The 21,611-nt window shown below is 60.2% G+C and overlaps 1 protein-coding gene across 9 annotated transcripts in view; it reads right to left on the bottom strand.

Annotated features, from left to right (window-relative positions):
- Positions 1–5,916: 5,916 nt before the first annotated feature.
- The window catches only part of KIAA0753 (KIAA0753 ortholog), a 47,171-nt gene continuing 31,476 nt past the window's right edge, over positions 5,917–21,611 (bottom strand). For 4 of the 9 annotated variants that reach the window (XM_088028054.1, XM_088028057.1, XM_088028056.1 and 1 more), the window contains 7 exons: positions 19,185–19,263; positions 18,109–18,234; positions 15,482–15,667; positions 14,474–14,555; positions 11,583–11,703; positions 10,917–11,141; positions 5,917–7,115 (listed from right to left, as the gene is read on the bottom strand). In XM_088028054.1, coding sequence (XP_087884180.1) covers positions 6,998–7,115; positions 10,917–11,141; positions 11,583–11,703; positions 14,474–14,555; positions 15,482–15,667; positions 18,109–18,234; positions 19,185–19,263 — 937 coding nt within the window. In that variant the 3' untranslated portion in view covers positions 5,917–6,997. Of the gene's footprint in view, positions 7,116–10,916; positions 11,142–11,582; positions 11,704–14,473; positions 14,556–15,481; positions 15,668–18,108; positions 18,235–19,184; positions 19,264–21,611 lie in introns of those variants that run through there. The other 5 variants (XM_088028058.1, XM_088028055.1, XM_028124882.2 and 2 more) reach the window with 4 other exon arrangements.

A 21,611-nucleotide genomic window follows, 5' to 3' on the forward strand; every position in this document is an offset into this window, starting at 1 on the left:
CTCCCTCCTTGTCCTGTGTCCCCACTGCCAGGAGCAGTAGTGACGGTCTGCTCGGCCCCGCAGCTCGCGGAGCGGACCGATGATGCGCATGCAAAGCGGACCCGTGGTGCGCACGAGGCTCGGACAGCACGCACGCGGACAGCACGCACACAGCGCAGACCGCACGCATGCGGAGCGGACCCATGGCGCGCAGGAGGCTCGCACAGCAGACACAGGGGGGAGCGGACCCACGGCGCGCACAGCAGACCCACGGACAGCATGCACGCAGCGCAGACCGCACGCACGTGGAGTGGACCCACAGCGCGCACGAGGCGCGGACAGCAGACACACAGCACGCATGCGGAGCGGACCCACGGCACGCACGAGACTCGCACAGCAGACACACGGAGCGGACCCACGGCGCGCACAGCAGACCCAAGGACAGCACGCACGCAACGCAGACCGCACGCACGTGGAGTGGACCCACAGCGCGCACGAGGCGCGGACAGCAGACACACGGACAGCACGCATGCGGAGCGGACCCACGGCACGCACGAGGCTCGCACAGCAGACACACGGAGTGGACCCACGGCGCGCACAGCAGACCCACGGACAGCATGCACGCAAGCGCAGACCGCACGCACGTGGAGTGGACCCACAGCGCGCATGAGGCGCAGACAGAACGCACGCGGAGCGGACCCACAGCGCGCACGAGGCTCGGACAGCAGACACACGAACAGCACGCACGCGGAGCGGACCCATGGCGCGCACGAGCCTCGGACAGCACGCACGCGGAGCGGACCCACGGCGCGCACAGCGGACCCACGGACAGCATGCACACAGCACAGACCGCACGCACACAGAGTGGACCCAGAGCGCGCACGAGGCGCGGACAGAACGCACGAGGAGAGGACCCACGGCGCGCACGAGGTGCGGACAGCAGACCCACGGACAGCACGCACGCAGGGCAGACCGCATGCACGCGGAGCGGACCCAGAGCGCGCACGCGGCGCGGACAGCACGCACGCAGCCTTTCCTGTGGCCACAGGCGCGCGCTCCAGCTCCCGAGCACAGGGGGAGTTTACCAGGGTCTGAGACCTGAGGAGGCTGCGCACACGGGCCCGGGGAGCAGACAGGAAGCCAGGCCGCTCAGAGGCCAACACCAGGAGCGGACTTGCCTGCCGGCCCCACCTTCACCAAGGACACCCGCACCGCTGGGCGGGCTCTGAAGGACCCCCATCTCCGCACCGCTCACCGAGGTGGGAGCGGGAGGTGCGTAAGGACTGGGGCAGTGCTGCAGGCTTTTGAGGGGAAGCTGCATCGTGAATCCAAATTACTTAGACGCCGGGGACCCCGCGACGCCCAGAGCTCAGGCCTGAGGCCTTCCAGAGAGTGCGCAGTCTGGGTCACCTGTGCAGGGCACTCGGGCGTGCACAGGCTAGTGTGCGCGGCCCGGAGGAACCATCAGGGCGGCGGTGGGGGTCCTCGCTCACTGCGGCTCCATGCGGGCCGCCGCCGGCATGGTTTACGTGTCTCCACGTCCTGATGTTTCATACTCGGGGAAGAGAACACCTATGATCGTCAGAGTTCAGACTTCACTTGGAGCTGTAGGAAGTAAAACGTTGTAAAAAAAGCCCCTGGTTCCTGCAGTGAATCTCGGCGTGCGGGCGGGTCTCTGCTCCTCTCCCCACCCCGAGTTACTGCAAATCCTGGGGCGGGGACCTGAGAGGTTTCTCACGCCCCGAAAGGAGCGCGCCGGTGGAGTCGGAGGAAACAGGGGCGCACCAGACCCGGAACCTTGGGTCCAGAGCCACTGACCCTGCCATCGCGTGTGAGCCCCGTCCCTGCTCTACAGGAAAGGAGCAATAGAGACGCCCCTCCGTCCACCCCAGAGTAAGATTAGAACATGCCTGCAGCGGGGCGCTGCTAGGCACACAGACCTGCCAGGGAGCGCTATGGGGAGGAGGCCTTCCCTAACCCGGCTTCCTGCCTGCCTGGGTCCAGGGATTGTGAGCCCCCGAAACTGCACCCGTGTGCATACGTGTGTGAGCGCGTGTGTGCCTGTGTGTGCCTGTGTGGGTGCGTGTGCACGTGTGTGCCTGTGTGAGCGTGCACTGTGTGCCTGTGTGCGTGCACGTGTGTGCCTGTGTGCGTGCGTGCACGTGAGCGTACTTGTACGTGTGCATGCATCCATATGCAGACGTGTACGTGTTATGTGTGTACATGTGCACGTCTATGTATGTACATGTGTGTAGGTGTTTTCTGAGAAAAAGCCCACAGTTTTTACCTGATTTTCCAAGGGGTCTTGACCCTTCAAAAGAGCAAGACCTTCTCCATTGGTGAGTCCGCTTGTGCGGTGGGGACAGGCCCCGGAGTCAGCGCAGGGAGTCTGGGGCATGTTCCTGCCTGAAGCTGAGAACGACTGAGTTCATTCAAACACTGGCAGACTGGCAGTGCCCCCCGAGAGATGGCGTCCTGCCACGCGGGCCACAGGTCACATGGCGATAGCACCGCTCTGCGCCGGGGCCTCGGGCTCAGGCCTCGCCTCCCTCCAGAGGCTGGGACAACTGGATCCACGCTGATGGAATGGCGTCGACTGTCCTCGGGAGGCGCCCCTGCTCCGTGCGCTGCACCTCTGGGATTTCCTTGACCCCCAGGAGGCTCTGCACGTCTCCCGTGACACGGAAGGGGTATACAGTCCATCACCCGGAGCTGACACGGCAAGGAGGCCAGCAAGGATGGAGCCGGCCACCAAGAGGGTGCCCGTGGGGCCCTCAGCCTGTCGCAGGCTTGGCCTCAGGATGTGCCGTCCTACTCGAGGTCCCCTCTGGGCCCCGTTCATTGTTGGGGCAGCGATCCTGATCCACGCCTGCAGCCCTTGCACACCTGTCGCCAGCGGGGTTTCGAGAGGGCAGACCAGATGCGGCCGGGCGCGTGGCAGGGGCTCCCCCGCGTAGACACGGAGGAAAGAGTGGATGCCGGAGCAAGGCTGAGGCTGGGGCAGATCACGCTTCCCAGGGAGGGCGCATGCGGCCAGGGAACGGCGTGTCTGGGGCCGCGCTGGTGCCCAGGTGCCTGTGGGGGTGGGGGTGGGGTCGTCCCGCTCAGTCACCTGCGCCTAATCACACCATGTTCACCGTGGGGCCTGCCCTCCTCAGGGGCCTTGCCACGCTGTCCCCTTCTCCTCCCACCCCAGCCCCACCCGTCCGTCAAGGTCTGGTTCCCAAAGCTGCCTCCTCCATGAGGGCCGCGGCGGCCCTGGCTCGGGAAAGAGGGGTCAGCCCCTCAGCCCCAACCACGGCTCCTGTTCTCCTCTCTCGCCTCCATGCTCAGGCCTCTGGAGGAAGGACGGCCTCCACTGTCCGTCTCTGTGGCCGGCAGCGAACCTTGCACGAACTGCCCAGTCTCGGAGAACTTGGGCTTTTGGAGGCGCCCACAGGCAGCTTTGCCCTGGCTGCCATCTGGTCCCGCGGCTCAGGTAGTGGAGCCTCGACTCCCCTCTGGGTGGGAAGCCACCCTTTCCCCTGGTCCGTCCACGTGGCCGCAGGGGGCATGTGACAGAGACCTGGCTGCTCAGAGCCCAGGGTTAGGTCAGGATGGGCTTGTTACAGACCAGGGAGCGGCCCCAGGGCCCCTGGGCAGTTGCCGGACACCATGGGGCCAGGGCTCCTGCCACATGGTGTGTCACCAGGTGGGGGCGCTGCCTGAGAGGAGCAAGACGAGGAGGAAACCAGGGCTGGGGATGCGGGTGTCACAGAGGCCACGGGGCCACGGTGGGGCAAGCACCTGCACAGGCACGTCCAGCTCGGCAGCGGCCCGGCGCAGGTGAGGCCGCGGGGCGCCCGTGTGGCGTGGGTGCTGGCTGCTGGCTGCCGGCTGTGGGAGGAGCCCGGCCGACACCAGGGCCCCGTGGGCCGCGGCATGCACTGCGGACGGTCCCCTTCAGCTGACTAGTCCCCACCCCACCTGTGAAGAGGTTCCCAGTCTCTGCCTCAGTGTTCGCGTGAGCAACAAGGCGCCCGGAGCGCAGTGGGCACTCAGCGGCGGACGGCGGCTCTGTGGGTGGGTGCGGGGGTCCAGCCCCAGCAGGGGGGCAGGGGCGGGGCGCGGGGCTGTCGGGAGGCTAGGGTGTGTGTCCTCACCCCCTCCGTGAGCCCAGAGCAGAGCAGGGTGCCTGGCGTGGGGCAGGACCACCATTAATACTTAGAGATGGATGCTGTGTTCACGGGAGCGTCTGCTACGGTCTGGAGACCATCCCAGCACTGCCTGCTCGGCGGACAGACAGACGGTCACAGAACACAGACCCCACCGAGTGTGCTTCTGCCAATGTGTCCGTGAGACCCCGGGCAGACTGGTTCCGCGGCCCCGATGCCTCATGCGCACAGCGAGACTAGCAGTATTTCCTCTTCTGCCTCAAGGATGTAGCCTGCGGGAAAGTCCTGGCGGCTCGTGGGAGCACCGTCCAGAGGCCACAGGGGACGTCCATCTGTGGCAGCCGAAGACCAGCCGGAGGTGCTGCTAAGTGCGGGGCTCAGGGTCGCTGGCGGGGGAGGCCCGGGGGTCACAGGAGGAGAGAGGCCCGGGGGTCGCCGGCGGGGGAGGCCGGGGTCGCAGGCAGAGGAGCCCCTGGGAACAGAGGCCAGGAGACCAGCCCCACAAGGAGACACTTACATGGCTTATTTCCCTCAATCCTCCAATAACCCGTGTCACAGGTTGGGAAACCGAGGCGTGGCGCTCACTCGGGACCTCACCTCTTGGCGCCCCCCAACCCGGCCCGGCCCTGCTGGCACACAAGGCAGGGTGGAGACAGGCCCTCAGCAGGTGGGGAGGCGGGTTGAGGGCGGCTGCCTGCCCTCCCCGGCCTCAGCCTCAGGCCTCCAGAGCCACCCCAGAACAGACGTGCTCGAGGGGCTGGCTGGGCCGTCAGCCCAGGCTCAGGGGACCCTGCCCCTGACTTCTCCCTTCTTCGAGTGGCCAGGCAGGGAGACCCGGCCCTCTGGGGGCCTGAGGCTCCCACCCAGCAGGGCGGGGGCTTCTTGGGCAGTAACCCGACCTGTGGCTCTGCGGCCCAGCACCCGCCAGGTCCGAGGGAAGAGCCAGGAAGTGTGGGAGGGGGCTACGGGGGGGGGGAGTTCCTAGGTAGGCCTGGGAGTGCCTGGAGGGGCCCAGGGGGTGGGCTGGGGGTGGGAGGAGGCCGGGGTTCCCTGGGCTCAGTAACGCTCCCCAGGTCTGGAGGAAGTCGCGCAGCCCAACTCTTGCGAGGACCCGCCGTCTCCCCTCTGGAGCCCGCAGGCTGCCGCGGCCCCGGGAAGGTGACCCACCTGCAGCTCACTGCCTTCCCACTGCGTCTCTGGAGCCCAGAAAAGCCGGAAACTCGCTGACCCCGTCCCGAGGCCCTTCCTGTCCCACTGGCCCTGAGGGCTTCAGAGACCCCTTCCTCCTCCTCCAGCCCCTCACCTGCAGGGAGGAAGGCAGGCCACCCATCACCTTCCCTCCGGGCCCACAGAGCTGCCGGCAGAGGAAGAAGCGAGGGTGCCGTCGGCAGCCGCACGCGGCACCTCTCTGACCGACTCGGAATTCCCAGGGCACCAGCGCCTCGGACCCCAGGCCCCGAAGAGACGGGATGGGGCCCCTGCCCCCATACGAGACCCACCCCGGGGAAGCGGGGCCTCCCTTCTTGCACGAATGCAGAAGAACCCACCAAGCACCCAGTATACGTGAGGCAGGGGCCTCACCCTCAGGAGCAAACAGACCAGAGGCGGGTGCACAGAGCGTGCACTCAACAAACACTCGGTTTATTACCGTTTCTTTCTGGGGGTGATGCGTAGCAAGTAACCCCGTGCCCAGAGCAAATCTAAAAGTGTTCCTGGGGGTTTCTATAAATCACATTTCTGTCTGTGCGGAAGAAGGTGCCATGAATTATCTCAGACACGCACATACTGTAAAATCCTGAGTTTATTTAAGGAATCAGCACAGTACAAACCGCCACACAAACTCAAGCTACCGATGCTGCTGCCTCAGGTGCACGCACGTCTCCCGCACAAGACCTTTAACCCCAGAGCCTTCTTGATCCCAAGGCCACGTGAAATTAGGCAGAACATCAACAAGACGACCCAGCTGTGCACGCATTGGTGTGACGAGCAGCTCACGCAGTCACCTCAAACACACGCACCACAAAGTCCAGACGCAACACCGCACGCGTCACAAGGATTCACATTATCCACGGGGGCTTCACGTCACTCCCTTCGCGGCCCTTCCGCCAAGCCCAGGCCAGCCGATCGAGGGAAGCTTCTCCCAGGAAGTGGCCTTCTGTTTATGCACATTCCTTTCCTTTCTCTGAAAAATCAGAGGCTCTTCTTGGGAAACACAGCTTGGCAAGGACGAGAGGACCGTGCAACTGTGGCTCTTACGTGTCTTCCTGTCTCGGGGGCCCCGGAGGGCTTCCCGCATCCAGGCCGGTCCTCTCCCCCTGCCCAGGCTCCCCTGGGTCCGCAGGCGTGGGAGTGCCGGCCCCGCACACAGGGACGCCAGCTCAGGACCCTCCCGACGGCCTCCAATGGCCCCCACGTCCCGACACCGTCTGCACATCAGGACACGTCCGCTGTGGCACGAACAGGCTGCGGACCGCGATGCGCACAGAGGACCGGCAGGGGTGGAGGGCGGGTGGGCTCCTGTCCCGGCAGCAGCGAGCTCAGGGTGACGGGAGCTCAGGGCCCTCGAGAGAGAGACACCGGCTGGCGCCTCTCCAAATGCTCGCATCGCCAACTCAGCAACCGAACGAGCATAGGATTTTAATAGGAAAATTACACACTGAGAAACCATTATATTGTCATAATTCACGATTCCCGGGCCCTGGGAAACACCTCGCTCTCCGTCATCAACCCCAGAACCATCGCCACGACAAGAAGATGCACAGGGCCCCCCTCCCGGAGGGCAGCATCCCGGTGGCACAGAGGGACAGCTGGGCTCAAAACCGCCTGGGGCCCCGGGGAGGAGGCCCACCGTGGAGGGAGCACCTTCAGGTCGCAGCCTCCAGGAACTCCGAGGTGAACACGGCTTCTGCATAGTCCTCACACGCGTCCTCCAGCTCCGCAGCCACGGCCCCCAGAGCCTCATCTACCAGCTCGTCGGAGAAGCTGGAAGACAGACAACACAGCTGCAGGCGCACAGCCACGGGAGCCGGGACTCACCCAGCGGGCGGCCCCGAGCCTCACAGGCGCATTCGAGGCCCCGCTTCCCTGGACCCGGGCCTGGCGTCCACATTCTGCGCACGCAGCGCCCCCCTCGGGTACCTCCTCGGACACAGGGCCCCCAACGCTGCCACTGACGGGACACGTGCTCACGTCTGCCAAGGGTCGACACAGCGTCCGCTCTGGGGCGGGATCCACTGCCCGCCACCCGCCTCTCCGGCCCCCCCGCCAGTCTGCAGGCGTCCCCCAGCCTGTCTTTCGCAACCGTGACATTTTCCAAAAGAGCAAGGAGGCCTTTATTTGCAGAACGTCCCTCAATCTGGGCTTGTGTGAGGTTTCTTCACGGTCCCTCAGGCCACAGGAGGGAGGCTTGTCCCTCAGTGCACCCGTGCCCCGCAGCATGGCCCCGGCTCCCGTCAGATGGCTGTGGGAGGCGCTCTCCCTCCCGGACAGACACGCACCTGCCCTGCCCTCCCTCCCCCACTGCTAGCAGCTCAGCCTCGCAGACTCCGGCATTGACTCCAGCCATTTGTGCGGATACTGATCCTCTGACAGTCGCACCGCACACGGGCTGCCAGCACCCGTCCCCCCGCTGCTCCTGGGTCCCCTCGACTGCCCCCTGGTCCTCCGACCCCTCCTTCCTGACTTGGTGTCATGGTTCGGCCGTCATGCCTGCTCCCAGCCCCTGACGGGCCGTATCCCCGAGGGGAGAACGGCGTTCGGGAGCCAGTGTGCCCTGTGCTCCTGGGGCCGCGGCGTGGAAGCCTCAGCAGATGGGCCAGACGGACACACGGACACATACCGCATGCACCCCGTATCCATGAGGGCTGCAAACTCCCCAGCTCAGCGGACGACTCGCTCTGGCCTCCCCGTCAGGTGCGCGGATGCACGCACTAACCCCATCAACCCTACAACAGGCCAAAGCAGCCGTCAAGCCCAGGCCACCGCGCGAGACACCCACAGAGCAGAAACTAAGGTGCGTCCATTGTTCTCCCGTCTCTACCGAGGGTGCACACACCGTGTTCAAAGCTGCTCAGACGCATTGCCATCTGCCCGTTTCCCGAGACCATGTTACTGACAGGAATACCGTGAGGTTCGCGTTTCCGAGGTGGGGGGTTCCCCTGACCTCGCCAGTTTGGGGGGACGGACACGGGTCCCACGGGCAGAGTCACACGGGCGAGGCAAACATTTACTGTAATTCCGATACATTGGAGCTCCTGCCAGTAAAACACAGAATATCTTCTCGTTGCCCATTTGCTCTTTCTCCTGTCTGTGGATTCTGTGCATTTCTATGACCCTTTCTCCTCGCTGCTACCCTGGACGCTGCACACTCCGCTCTGCGTTTCTGTGGGCACGCTGACGTCGAGCCCGACCACGGACATTCTTACCGTCTCCCCAGACAAGCCCAGAGGCTCGACGGTTCACGCTCCTCCCGCCGCGACACTGGTGGGTGTCCTCATGCACACGCACGCCCCGCCACCACGCAGTCCCCCACGCACCGACCCCTCCCCTGGCACCACTCCTGCTCTGCCTGAGAATCACCCGCTCGCGATTTTCCACGGCGAAGCGGCCGGTGACAAAGTCCTCGCTTTGCTTGTCTGGAACCCTCTTACGTCCGCGACACACCGAGCTCTGGAACGGCGGCCCTCTTCCCTTCAGAAGACGCCGCGTCCTCCAGCCTCCAGCTTTCTGCTTCCCATTCTTTCCTCCTCCGAATGATTTTAACGTTTTCTGGCTTTGACGTTTTAAGAATGCTGTAACATGCACCTATGTATAGGTTTCTTCTCACTTTTTGTGTTCGGGGCTTATAAACCTTCTGGAAGCCACGGTCCCTCTGAGGTTCCAGCCGTGTGTGCAGCACCCCCGGGCCCTGCCCTCCCCTCTGCGTCCTGACACCTGGAGTGCCGCCCTCGGGGGCCCAGTCACACGTGAGCGTTCACAGGTGACCGCAGTAAGTCCTGGGCCCCCTGCTCCAGGCTCCATCTGAAAAGGGCCTCAAGAGGGCTCCCGTTCCATCCGGGCTGACCATCGGTGGGGGCGGGGGGGGGGGCAGCCCGGCCTGCGGCTCTTCGTCAGCTAGCAGCTTGCAATGCCGTCGAGCACACACTCTGCCTGTCGTGAGTGGGAGGTCGTCCAGATTCCCGGAGGCACCACGACCAGAATCACCCACTGTGCTTTCGCCATTCCTGGCACTCACCCACCCCAAACTATGAGACAAATGCAAAGGTGCCCCCATGCGTCCAGACGCCCTGGGTACCTTACGTGTTGTGACCCGCCCGCCGTCCCTCCGCGGCCCTCCGTCCTTCCGCCACCGGGCCGGGCGCTCTCTATGCTCACTGAAGCACTGCTCACGTGGAGATGGCTTCCCCGCCAGAGTCTCGCTTCCCAAGTCCTGTCTTCCCTTCCTCGATGCCCACGCTGTGCTGGGTGACAGAAGCCCCCCGGAGCTCAGTGAGGAACGCCGCCCGGCAACCGAATTTCCGGACACCGCGCGTGCACGTGTCTCCACTCTGCCCTCTCATTTAACGGACAGCTTAGCTGAGCATGGAACTCGAGGGGAGATTTTGGGGGATGCTCTGATATCTTCTAGTGGTGTCCTCCCGAAAACAACATGCCGTTCCTCTTTCTGATCCTGGAAGGGGCCCACTGGACTCTCCGGAACCTTCTGTCACCCACTCCTCACAGGGGATGCTCACACGCCTTTCCATGATGATGCCCCGAGGTGCGCTCTGCACAGTCTGTGCCCTCGCTCCTCACTCACACACACACTGCAGGCGGCCAGCCTCCGGGAGCGCTTCCTACCGGGTTTCCTTCAAAGTCTCCCTCCCCGTAGTACCCTGTTCTCACGGATGCAGCTCCCACCGTCAGATGCTGCCGCCACGGGCCGAACATCTGTGTCCCCGCAAAGGAAGCGTGTCGGAGTCTCAGCCCCAGGTGGCGGACTGGCGTCCAGGCCCCTGTAGGAAGGAGACCTGGGGGCACTGCCACCACCTCTCCAGAGAGCAGGCCACCCACACACCTGGCCTCAGACGTCCCCCGTTCCAGCTGCTGAAGCCACGGCTCCATGACGTCTCCTAGACTTGCGACTCCTAGAACAACCCGCGAATTTTTAAAATCTTGTCTTTTCTATTGCCTGCTTGCTTTGTTCTACTTCTGAGAGGTTTGGCTTTTTTCTTGAAACTCTCCAGTGACTTTGGCCATGATACTCTTAACTTCTTAGAACTTACTTCCGTTCTTCAGAAGTTCCTTTTTCATGGTATCCTGGGCGCGTTTCCTGGTGTGACTGTGTCCTTTACTCCTAAGAACACTCACTCTGGTTTGTTTGGTTTGAAGCTTTACCCTGCTTCTCAGAGTCTGCCCGACCTTCATGCTCACCCGCACCCACACCTCCACCCGTGGGTGCCCGGCGCCCCTCGTCCCTGGTCTCCACGGCACTCCCAGTGGCTGGGCCTTCCGCCATCCGTCTGGCTGCACGATGGCTTCCGACGCCCCTACTCTCCCATTTGCCGTCATTTACGGCTTCACGCCAAGTCCAAGTACCGCCAACAGTGGACGGAGGAGGGGGCGAGTCTGCAGGTGGGGCCTCCCCGCCTCCGCTCCCACAGCGCGGCCACCACCCCCCTCCACCCCCACGAGGGAAGGAAGCTTCATGCTCGGAACAAATACACCAGTGATGTGACCACAGCCCCTCTGTGAGCTCATGCTTGGCACCTGGTCCCCAGGCGGAGGCCACGACACTGTACTGACCTCTCGGCCATCAGCCATGGGTTGAAGGCACCCACAGCCTCGTGCGCCACCAGGCGGAGGTACTGCTCGAAGCGGCTACAGTAGTCACCGATGCTCTGCCGTAGGCCCGGGGGCACCCACAGGGCGGCCCGGCCTTCCTTCTGTGGACTCTCCTCTGGAAGGGGCACAATGGGAGCCCCTCTCTTCTCAGACCCCTCGTCAGTCCCCACACTTTCATCCAGGGAACTGAGAGAAAGAAGGGAGAGCATTCAGATCACCGTACACAAGGCTGAGTGGTTCCTTCCACCCGACGCACGGACCGGCGAAGGTCGGTCTCTCTCCTTCCACCTGAATGAACTCAACACCCCCCACCACGCCCTGACCACCCTGCCTGTGGCGGGAGTCCCTGTCCCGGAGGCCAAAGTGCTCGAAGCAGGTGTGCAGTGGGACGGGCACGGCCCCAGGGCCCCATGATGCTGCGCCAGGAAAGACGAGCCAGGGGATAGTGGTGCCGCCCGCAGAGACGGCACATGGCCTGCCCGCCTCACAAGCACGCTATGTCACGGGGCCTTCCTGGAGCTCGGGGGGGTCGGGCCCTGTCTTGTGGGAATCAAAGGGCCCTGATGCTTCACCAGAGGCAAGCCAGCGTGCGGACACGGGTCTGATGTGGGTCTCAGTGCCACTCACTTGCCATTCCGGGGTCTTTCCAACACGATGTTCACGTCTGGGTCTTTGCGAGCTGGGGTCTTTGTGATCCTGATTGGATGAGGAGAAAGAGGCCTTTCACTCACTGCTGGGAGTGTGTGCTCTAGAAGAGAGGCAGACAGTGACCACACAGAGTGAAGAGCCGGCGTGCTTCCCAGGCCCATCTCTCAAACCTGACCGGGGTGGCCGGCCATGCAAAAATGCTCTGGTTTGCAAAGAAAAGGCGAATTTAAAGTCACAACAAGGAATCACGAGCCTCATGAGCTCGGAGAACGCTCCACGACGAGGTCAGTGCGAAGCCCCAGGCTCTGCAGGCCCCCGTTAGGGCCACCGTTGGAGGAGGCTTGAGCACGTGGGTTTGTGGGTTTGTGTTTTAACCTTTAAACGGTTTCATTACTGGGGAAGGAAAAAAGCATTCACAGCTCAACACTTAATTAGCTACTGGGAAAAATCCGCAACAACGGTCAAAACATTAACTTATTACCTAGACCTTGCAGGCTCGACAGCTCTTGTGAGCTTTGGGTCATTTAAAATTTTAAGTGTGTTTCAAGTACAGGAAGAAAACGTGTGACCCTCTCAGGTAAGGAGCACCTGTAAGTAGGAGTCACTCGGATACACCTATAGTTTCCCATGTGCCGGAGATGCTACACCCGTCAGCGTGTGTCAGAATCCTGAGAACAGCTGTGCACTCTTCACACGAGGAGCGGACAAGAGAAGGGTCAGACGCTCAGTGTGGTTCTGACAACGAGCACACAACCAGAGCAACAGAAACCGGGTTCCTCCTGGGACTCACCAAGCCTGCAGGTGTCACTCTCGGGCTCTACCGCGCTCCCGGCCGGGGCACACCCAGCCTCGCGCACTCACGGGCGGAGACGAGTAACTACACTGTCCTTGAAACAACACCACAGAGTCCTGGGGAAGACCGGCTTCTGCACAATGCAACCCCACTCCGCGGCCAGGAGCCAAACCGTCCGCGGAGTGAGCCGCCTTCGGCGCCCCCTCTGCTCCCACACCAACAGACACCGAATACCAAGGACACACGAATACACAGGGGCCCGCATGGAAGAGGGTAGTCTGGCCTGAAATCTGTGGCTTAGCTGGGAAACGAGATCCGTCCACCCGTGACCCTGACACACAGTGGACACGACAGGCGTCCACGGGAGCTCGCAGGCCAGGGAGGGAGGAAGGAGCCAAGCTCCAGAGCAGGGCAGGCAGCGGCTCCGTGGCTGTGTGAGGTCACCGTGACAGCTGGAGGGCAGACAGAGCCAGGAGCAGAGGGCAGGGGCTTGAGAATCACAGAAAACACGACACAGCGCTGTGCTTAGTGGCTCATCTTTCTGTCAGGATGTGGCCTGGACAGCACTTTCCCCAAGATGGTACCCTGCACCCCTATTTTAAAAGAGCCGTACATGACACGGCTCAGCGGCAGGCCTCCCGCACCCCGATGCTCCATGCTCACGCCCTGTGCGCACAGCGCCCCCCCACGGCCACAGGGCGACCACTGATGAGCGACACTCCAGCCGCAGGTGTGAGAGGAGCCCGGCCACTGTGTCCGTCTGCAGGAGGACAGAAGTGGACGTCTTCTCTACAGACGGCCGCAGAACAAAGGGCTGTCCGTTAGGAGAACAAAACACGGACCTCCACCTCCACCTCACGTCACAGGCCAACTTTCATTCAAGATGGACCCTACACACAACAGCTAAACCCATAAAGCTTCTAGAAGAAAACAGGACACCCCCTTCTCAATTTGGGGGTAGGCAAAGGTTTCTTAGGTCAAAAAAGAAAAAGAAAAAATTGATGTTAGACTTTTTGAAGCAAGAAATGTCTTCCTATAACAAAATACATCTGAGAAAATAGGGGAAATATCGGCAAACATCTGTCCGAGGAGACACGTGGCTGTGGGGGCCGGGCAGGGGCGTGGGGGTGGGGGGCTGCTGCACGCACAGGGCTTTTTAGGGGATGAACGTGTTCTGGAGTCAGACAGCTCTGCAAACACACGAGAAACCACTGAGCTGCGTGCTCTGAAGGGTGAGTCTAAGGAGCGTGAATCACATCTCAGTAAAGCCGGACAACGTATGTATCTGACAAAGAACTTGTCTCAGAACGTTCACACAAACAACCCCCATGATTCAAAACCGAAAGACAACCCAATTTTTAAAAATGTACAAAATATCTGGATACCTCATGAAGAAAGACACACCACTGGCTAATAATCACATAAAAATGTTCTAAACATCATCATTCATCAAGGAAATGAAATTAAAACCACGAGACATCAGTCCACGCCCATCACCACAGCGACAATCACAGACCGCCAGCCGCCCTGGGGAAAGGTTTGGCAGTTTTCTACAAAGTTAAACACACACCTGTCCCGGGACCTGGCAAGTCTGCTCAGGTGTTTATCCAAGAGAAATAAAGACTTACGTCCACACAAGACCACACACGAACATGCTCACAGCACACCGATTCCTAGCCCCAAACTGGACAGAACCAAGTGTGGCTCCACAGGCTGCTGGATGAATCAGAGGCATGTCTGCACATGAGAAGCCCACTGTGTCTCCATTTGTCAAAACCCATCTAAGGACACAATTAATATTTGTGTTTTTTATTACATGTAAATTTTATCTCAAAAGGAAAAAGAGCCACAGAGAAACATGACACTCTAGCCGCAGATACACACACTGCAAGGTTCGGGGTCATGCCTGCCACACCTGCAACTTTCTCGGAGATGCGCCCAGACGCAGGACGACTGGCAGGACGAAGGAGCGCAAGCGGGTACGTGTGTGTCCACCACCAAAGGTCTGCAACTTTCCTGTACGTCTGAAGCCTTGCAGAATAAATGTGGGGGGAACGCATGGGGGGGAGACACTCACCCATCTTCCCTTCCTGCATCCAAAGATGAGGATCAGCATATTCAATTTTATTGTATCTTTGGCGAACTGTCTCCTGGTATTTCTTAAAAAAAAAAAAAAAAAAAAGTTTAATTCATGAGAAAAGAATAGTTTCGTTACACACCAGAACAGTTCACCCATATGATGCAGGCCCTGTGCCCGAAACAGGAGGTGAGGCGCGTTTACAAGGCCAAGTCTAAAATTAAATGAAGCAATTCATCTAACCTAACGGAGACCAACACTGGCCACGAGAACCTGCCATGACAAGGGACCTGCTCCGTGTGCCACTGACCACTTCTAATGTGAGCCATGGGCTCCATCTGAATTTACGTTTGAATCACCCTACAAGGCTAGAGCCGGCCACTGTGGACGCTGCAGGCCCGGACGGTTACCCCCGGGAAGGGGACCGTGCTGGCACTGGGGTGAACGACATCTTTACGTTTTCAAAAACCAACAAAAGATGGTCTTCCCTATGTTTCTACTTAGCAGCAAATCCAAACAGAGACTCAGTCATGGTGCACTTCGACGTGACCGGCTGGGGTGGGGGTCAGGAGACCTGGTGCCCCGGCCCAGCTCCGGCAGCCATAGCCGCACCGCTCACTCCCTCGTTACGCCTCAGGTCCCTGCTCTGGACAATCCAGGGCCCCGGCTGGGTCCCGCCGGGAGGTCTACACTCATAGCACAAAAGCGTTGTGTAGTGGTATCGTGGGAAGTAAGGAGGATGGTCTGCGATTTGCGGGGACCCCACGCCGGGGTGGGTGGAGAAGTCGCTGGTCCCAGCTCTGGTCCCAGGGCTGTTCCCAAACCAATGACCTCACCTCCTGAGCTCCACGTCCCGTAGGGTGCCGACACCGCACACCTCCTTTTAGCCTCGAAGACCCCTGACTTTTAGGGAGGGCAGGTGACTCTCGCGAGGCCCTGCACCGGCTGCAGTCAGGCTGGGATGGACGCCCAGGCTGCAGGGGAATGGGGGGTGGCCCCAAACCTCACCTCCATCTCCTCCATCCGCAGCATCAGAGTCTCCAGATACGGGCTGTCCCTGCCATCCCCCACGGGAGCGGAGGCTTCCAACTCCGAGACCCTACGGCGGGTCGTGGCCCAGGGCCCGTGAGTGGCGTCTTCCAAACAGTCCCCCGGCTGGCGGAGGCTGCGGGGCTCACGGTCCACAGCCGCAGCCTGCGAAGCAAGGGAGGAGCGGAGAGGCAATGAAAGACCTGAAGACGGAGAGCAGCCCCGGGCGATCCGCGCACCACCCCCCTCCTGCACCAGCGAGTCCAAGGCAGCCCCACGGGCACAGCTGCCACGAGCCGCTCGGACGCGGCCACGAACCAGGCAGCTGACCGTAAGCACCCGCCCGCTGGTAAGGCAAGCGTCCTCCGGGTGCCGCGCCCAGAGAGCGAGCCCGCCAGCTCAGTGTCGGCTCCCAGACGACGGGTCTGTCCTCGTGTGCTTCTATTCATGACATCACGAGCCTCATTCTCTGCCTTCACTCGACACTTTCTACCTTAACCCAGGAGAGCTTTACTAGCTTCTCTCGACCTCGTATTCTTTATGTTCACAAAGCACTGTACAGTCTGCAAAGCGATTTTAAACACGCTCCAGTTCTTCTGATTCTAAGACAGGTCTATAATCTACTCTGAAAGAGGCTCTGCGAGGAATGTCCGCGGGGAGTGACGGCCTCAGGCTCTGGAAGGAGCCATTTGTGGGACACGGGGTCCCGGCTCTGCTGCACCTTGTTGGCAGCGTGCGTGAGCCCCTGTGCCTCGCTCTCATCCCCATCAAGGAGACAGGAACAGTCCCATCTCAGAGCTGGAAGAGCTGCGCGAGCACGTGCACGTGGGACATGCCATGAACAGTTCCCGCCACAGCAATTTCAAAAACCTTCTAACGGATCAGAAAATGTATATATATCTTTACGGCCGATAAAGATATGAAGAAACGCCCAACCATAAGTTAAGTAAATATCAGCTGAATATTCAGACAACAGTTACAAGAGAATCTAGAGCAAAGGAACCCAGGAACATGGGTCGAGTTAATGCAGATGGATTTGCACGGGTGAGATTTTTCACCTACAGAGAACGGAACATCGGGAATACCGTGTGCCCTTGGAAAAGACAAGGAAGCTCTCGCCACAGTGATACGGAGCGCTCACTGGCATGTAAGGAAAGAAGCCGGGTACCGAAAGCCTATGGCGCTCCTTCACAGGACGGTTTAACTTTTACATCATACTTCTGAATTACTGGAAGTTTTAGCCAGCCATGTGCATATATATAACTTTCAAATTACAAAAAACTGGAGCATCTTGGAAAGCTACATTTCAGGTGCTGAGCTTAGGGCCAGACAAAGGTGCATTACTCCTTCCTGACAGCAGAGACGGTCGTGTCGGCAAGTGAACCCGTCGAGAGCGATATTCTGTGTGTGAAGGCCACAAACGTCTCCTCCCTTCTAGAGATGGGGCTTCTGAGAATTTGCGTGGAGGCCCCACAGTTTTACAAGTTAACACAGAAAACGCTTCTCTCTACATCACCATGCCGACTTCAGTTGAGTCTCCCTGTTCGTTTTTATTCAGTTATTGACACACACACCCTCCCGCGTGCCACCTGGGGACCTCCATGGTGATGCCCACACCTACCCCAGGACACTAGCTGCTCTCAGAGCTGCTTTCCTTCTCACTCAGTCTCCTCAAGACCACCCAGCGCCCACAGACTGACTCTCATGTGCGAGGCTGGTAGCCCTCAACACACGGACTCCGCTGACAGCCCTGACGGTCACTCAGGGATGCCGCCCCGGCTGAGACGCTCCACCAGGAGGGAAGGATCGCTTGGAGGCCGGGCTGCGCGAGGCACGGGGGTCTGCGCGCGCTCCGGGCAGGCTCTCAGCTCCCAGCCTCAGGACCTCCTGACCCGTGACTCCACCATGAGATGCTGGTGCAGTGAAGTGACAGCCGCAAAGACCACGCACCTGCGCTGCAGCCAGGCACCTGCCCTATCCGCAGAGTGGGTCACACTCTCCAAATCCCAGGTCACGGGGCTGGTGCGGCTTCGTCCCAGTACCTCTCACCCTGACCCCGCACGCCAGCTCGGCCCCGTGTGTGCTCTGAGCTCAAACAGCTGCTTTCCAACCTGGCAGGCTCAGGGCATCGGCCTGAGACTCCCACCCACAGCCCAAGTCCTGGTGAGACAGGATCGTTCCCACACACGCCAGACACAGGTCCTGCAGGGGGACGTGCAGGGGTGCCCAACCACGACACGTGCTCTCGTGCTTCTCACATCTTACCGTTTGCTGTCTGCTAGGCAAGGTCCTGGTCACTGTCCGGCACTCAAAACATGCCTGCCGAACAGTGAGCATCAGGCCCGTCGTGAGCAAAGCCAGGCCGCGTGGCAGGACGAGAGGACGGCTGCTCTCCGACCTCAGGCCGCCCGCACTCAGGGCCACACACTGCAGCCCCATCCTGTCCCCAGGAGAGGACAGAGCCACAGACAGACCCCTGCGGCTCCAGAGAGTTCCGTCATAAACGTCAACAAGCCAAAAGGAACCGTCACTTCCCCCTTCCTGAGCAGGGCCCCCCGCGCTCACAGGAACCTGTGTCATTCCCTCGCCACCCGGCACGCTCTTACAACAGGACAGTGGTGTCCGCAGGGCCACCGCGCACGCACCTCCTCCGTGGGCTGGGCGGTTGCCGTGTCTGCTGATGGGTGGTCCCTCAGCTGAGGATCTGCTTCCAGAGAAAAGTTGACTCTCTGCTAAAACAGACAAGCATGATCCATGAATTGTCAAAATCTATAACCCACGCTGGTACAAACTGTTACGAGACTAACTTGTGCACGGAGCCGCTCAGCGGCTTTGGCTACGTCAGGCTCTGCAGCAATTCCCAGCTTGTGTCCTTGTGAAAACAAAGGCTGTGTGTTGATCTTGGCTTTCTGTCCCCTTTCTTCACTCAACTTTGGAAACACTGTCCGAGTAGCTGTGTGTCTTTATGCAATCACCCCACATCTGTTCCAGCTCCCTCAACAACGAAACAAGGAGGTGGATGGTTCTCTGCTCCTGACATGTCCCGGACCCTCATAATAATGACACGCTTCTCACACCAGAGCTACAGACTTCAGTGGCCCCTCAGGGACCCAGAACATCGTTCGCTCCACATAAGATTATGATATCCCTGTGGCCCCAATGTCCACAAAGACAAGACTATTTCCACGACCAGTGCACCTGCAGGGTTGGGCCGGCACGTCCGGCTTACTGCCCACGGGAGGGTGGCACCTGCTGGTGACACTGCACATTCCCCGCTCCCCGAGGGAGAGAGAGGGACGATCTGTGCACAGGCGCTCACCCTCGGGAAATAGTGCCAATCACCCCAGAGCACGGAGGTGAGAGAGCCCAGGACCTGTGCAGAGGCAGCTAACAGAACACTGACATCACCAACAGATTTAGTTCATTAACAATGGAAGCTGGAACCTAAACTCATTCCCTAAATAAAATCTCCCCTTTCTCAAAAGCGGGACTTTCTCTTCCCTTGTCTTGGTCCCTTATGTGCACTGAAGACCCATCCGTAGACCCAGAGGGGCTGAGCAGCGCCGCACCTATACCACACAGCACGGCTCGGCCTGGCAGCCCCCAGCTGCCAGGTGGACACCAGGCCTCACGAAGGGCCTCCTTTTATTCTAACACTTCCAAAGGCAAGCAACTGGATTACCTGGGCCTTGACCAGGAGAGGCTTCAAACGCTCCAGGACCGCCTTCTCTACCTTGTCTGCTAACTGGGTGTCTGAGACACTATGTAGAAATAAAATCAAAAATTAAAATCAAAAGCAAGAAAATACCCTATTTTGTATATTTAAGGTACTACTCCAAGTGGAGGAAAATCAAATGCATATAAAGCCACAGAGTTTCTCTAATCCTGGCGGCCACGCGACGTCCCACAGGTCTTGTTAAAGAGCAGATTCGCAGGAGACTGCGATGCTGCATTTCCAGCAAGCGCCCAGGTGCCGCACCACCGCCAGTCAGGACCCGCTGAGGGCACTTCCGAACGTCTCGATGGGTATGTTAGGCTCTCAGTACATTTCCAAAGAATAATGGCTGCCTTTAAACCACTACAGAGGACAGAAGACCAAACCAATCAAACTAATTTTGTTCCCTTTCCAAACTCTGCTTTAATGGAGTCAGACACAAACCCAGAGACAAGGGGAAACAGGACACAGCGTGGTAACCAACGGCGCTGAGCAGACCAAGCTGAATTCTAGGCCGGTCATGGGGAAAGCGGAGAGGCCACGTGCGTGCCCTGCCGACTTCACAGGCACAGGGCTGGTGGGACCAGGCACATGGGGGCCCGGGGGCGGCCTAAATGTGGGAGACAGGAGCCTGGTGACGTCTGAGAAGCTGGACCCTGGGGCCCCTCTCCAACTCAGAGAGGTCTGGTTGCTCCTCTCCTGGAGTGTCTGTGGACCTGCAGGCAGGCTGGCCACTCCTGGGATGCTGGCAGCCTGATGCTCACCGTCCGGGCGCGAGACCACACCACTCTGCCCTGGATGCTCTGACCCACCCCGAGGGAAAGACTAACAACCAACAAGGCTCCTTCGAGAGCAGTGTAGCCACACCCCGGGGTAAAGCTCAGGCCCAGCAGCCCACCCGGTGGACGGCGCTGGAACGGCACGTCTCTGGGAGGATGTCCACACACGGAGCTGCAGCTGGTGTCCGGCGCAGAAACTGGCTCAGGATGGACCGCAGACATGCGAACATGGCCACAGGAGCAGACCACATAGGAGAGAGCACAGACTATCTTCTGGGGCCCCAGCGTTGGCCAGCACTTCTGAGACCACTCACAGAACAAGACCCACCGTCAGATAAAACATCAATGAACTGATCTGAGTCAAAACCTGAAACAACTTCTTCATCGAGAGACTCCGCTAGGAAGCTCACACACAGGCAAGCCCCAGCTGCTGCACGTCTGTCTGACACCAGCTCACACCCAGAACACAGTAAACAGCCTCAGGAATCAACACAACAGACACTTCACATCCTCAGTCGACTGCAAGGAAACGCAAATGAAAACCACGAAGCACCACGACACTCTCACCTGAGTGGCCAGAATTAGCACACAGACACTAGCAAATGTCAGCGAGGTCGGGGAACAGACAGTGAACACAGGGCATCACCGCCACAAGTCCACGGGACCCGGCGTGCCGCCCCCCTGCATGAGGACTTGCCCATGACCCGGCCCGTGTCAGCAAACCGTCAGGGACACGTCCATAGGGGGCAGATTTACGGGTGGGGGTGATGAGAAGATGAACGGAGGAGCCGGGACGGTGGTTCGCTCTGGGGGAGGAACAGGTGACGGAGGAGGGACCGAGGAGGGACATGCGGTGAGGGCCCATTCCCGGATTAGAGATGCTGGTGCACGGAAGTTCCTTTTGTAGTATTCTGGGCTGTATGCGTGCATTTATCACGTAGGACCACCCAAAGGGATGACGGGGCACGGCGGGCTCCTGTCTTGCTATCTGGCCAAGGGCCAGTGGGTGGGGGTCTCAGGGCTCCTCCTAAAGGCCAGCAGCCAGGGGAATGGGAAGGGACTGCCTCACCGGGGGACCATGCTGGGCAGTTACCTTGTGAGGTGGGCCGGAGGGCCTGGGGGCACCAGCAGGGGAGTAAGACCCTTCCAACCCTAAGGTTCTGCGACTGCGTAGCTGTTTAAGATCTATTTACCTGAGAGAGAGACCACGTGTGCGAGTGGGTGGGGGAGGGGCCGAGGGAGAGAGCACCTCCAGCAGAGTCCTCAGTGAGCAGGAAGCCCGACGCGGCCTTTATCCCAGGACCCAGAGACCATGACCTGAGCCCAAACCAGAGTCAGACGCTCAACCCACTGCACCAGCCAGATGCCCGTGATTGTGTAGCTTGAAACCTTAACTACAGAGGAAAGAAATCGGGGCCTGTCGTGCGCAGGCCAGAGCCCTCCCAGCCAGGGAGCGTCTGCCGTGCCAGGTGACAGGAGACACACGTGTGGGTGACCGCAGGACGAGGTATGATCAGAGTCGTGAAACAGCCCAACACGGCAGCAGAGCGCTAACAACACTTCAGACTTCAAGCGTGCAGCCAGGCACTAACTCTCTACATTCGAGTCGACACTG

Source organism: Eumetopias jubatus, unplaced genomic scaffold (genome assembly GCF_037043125.1).
Source record: "Eumetopias jubatus isolate StellerSeaLion01/CBP00866 unplaced genomic scaffold, mEumJub1_p1.0 scaffold_10, whole genome shotgun sequence".
Classification (NCBI taxonomy): Eukaryota; Metazoa; Chordata; class Mammalia; order Carnivora; family Otariidae; genus Eumetopias; species Eumetopias jubatus.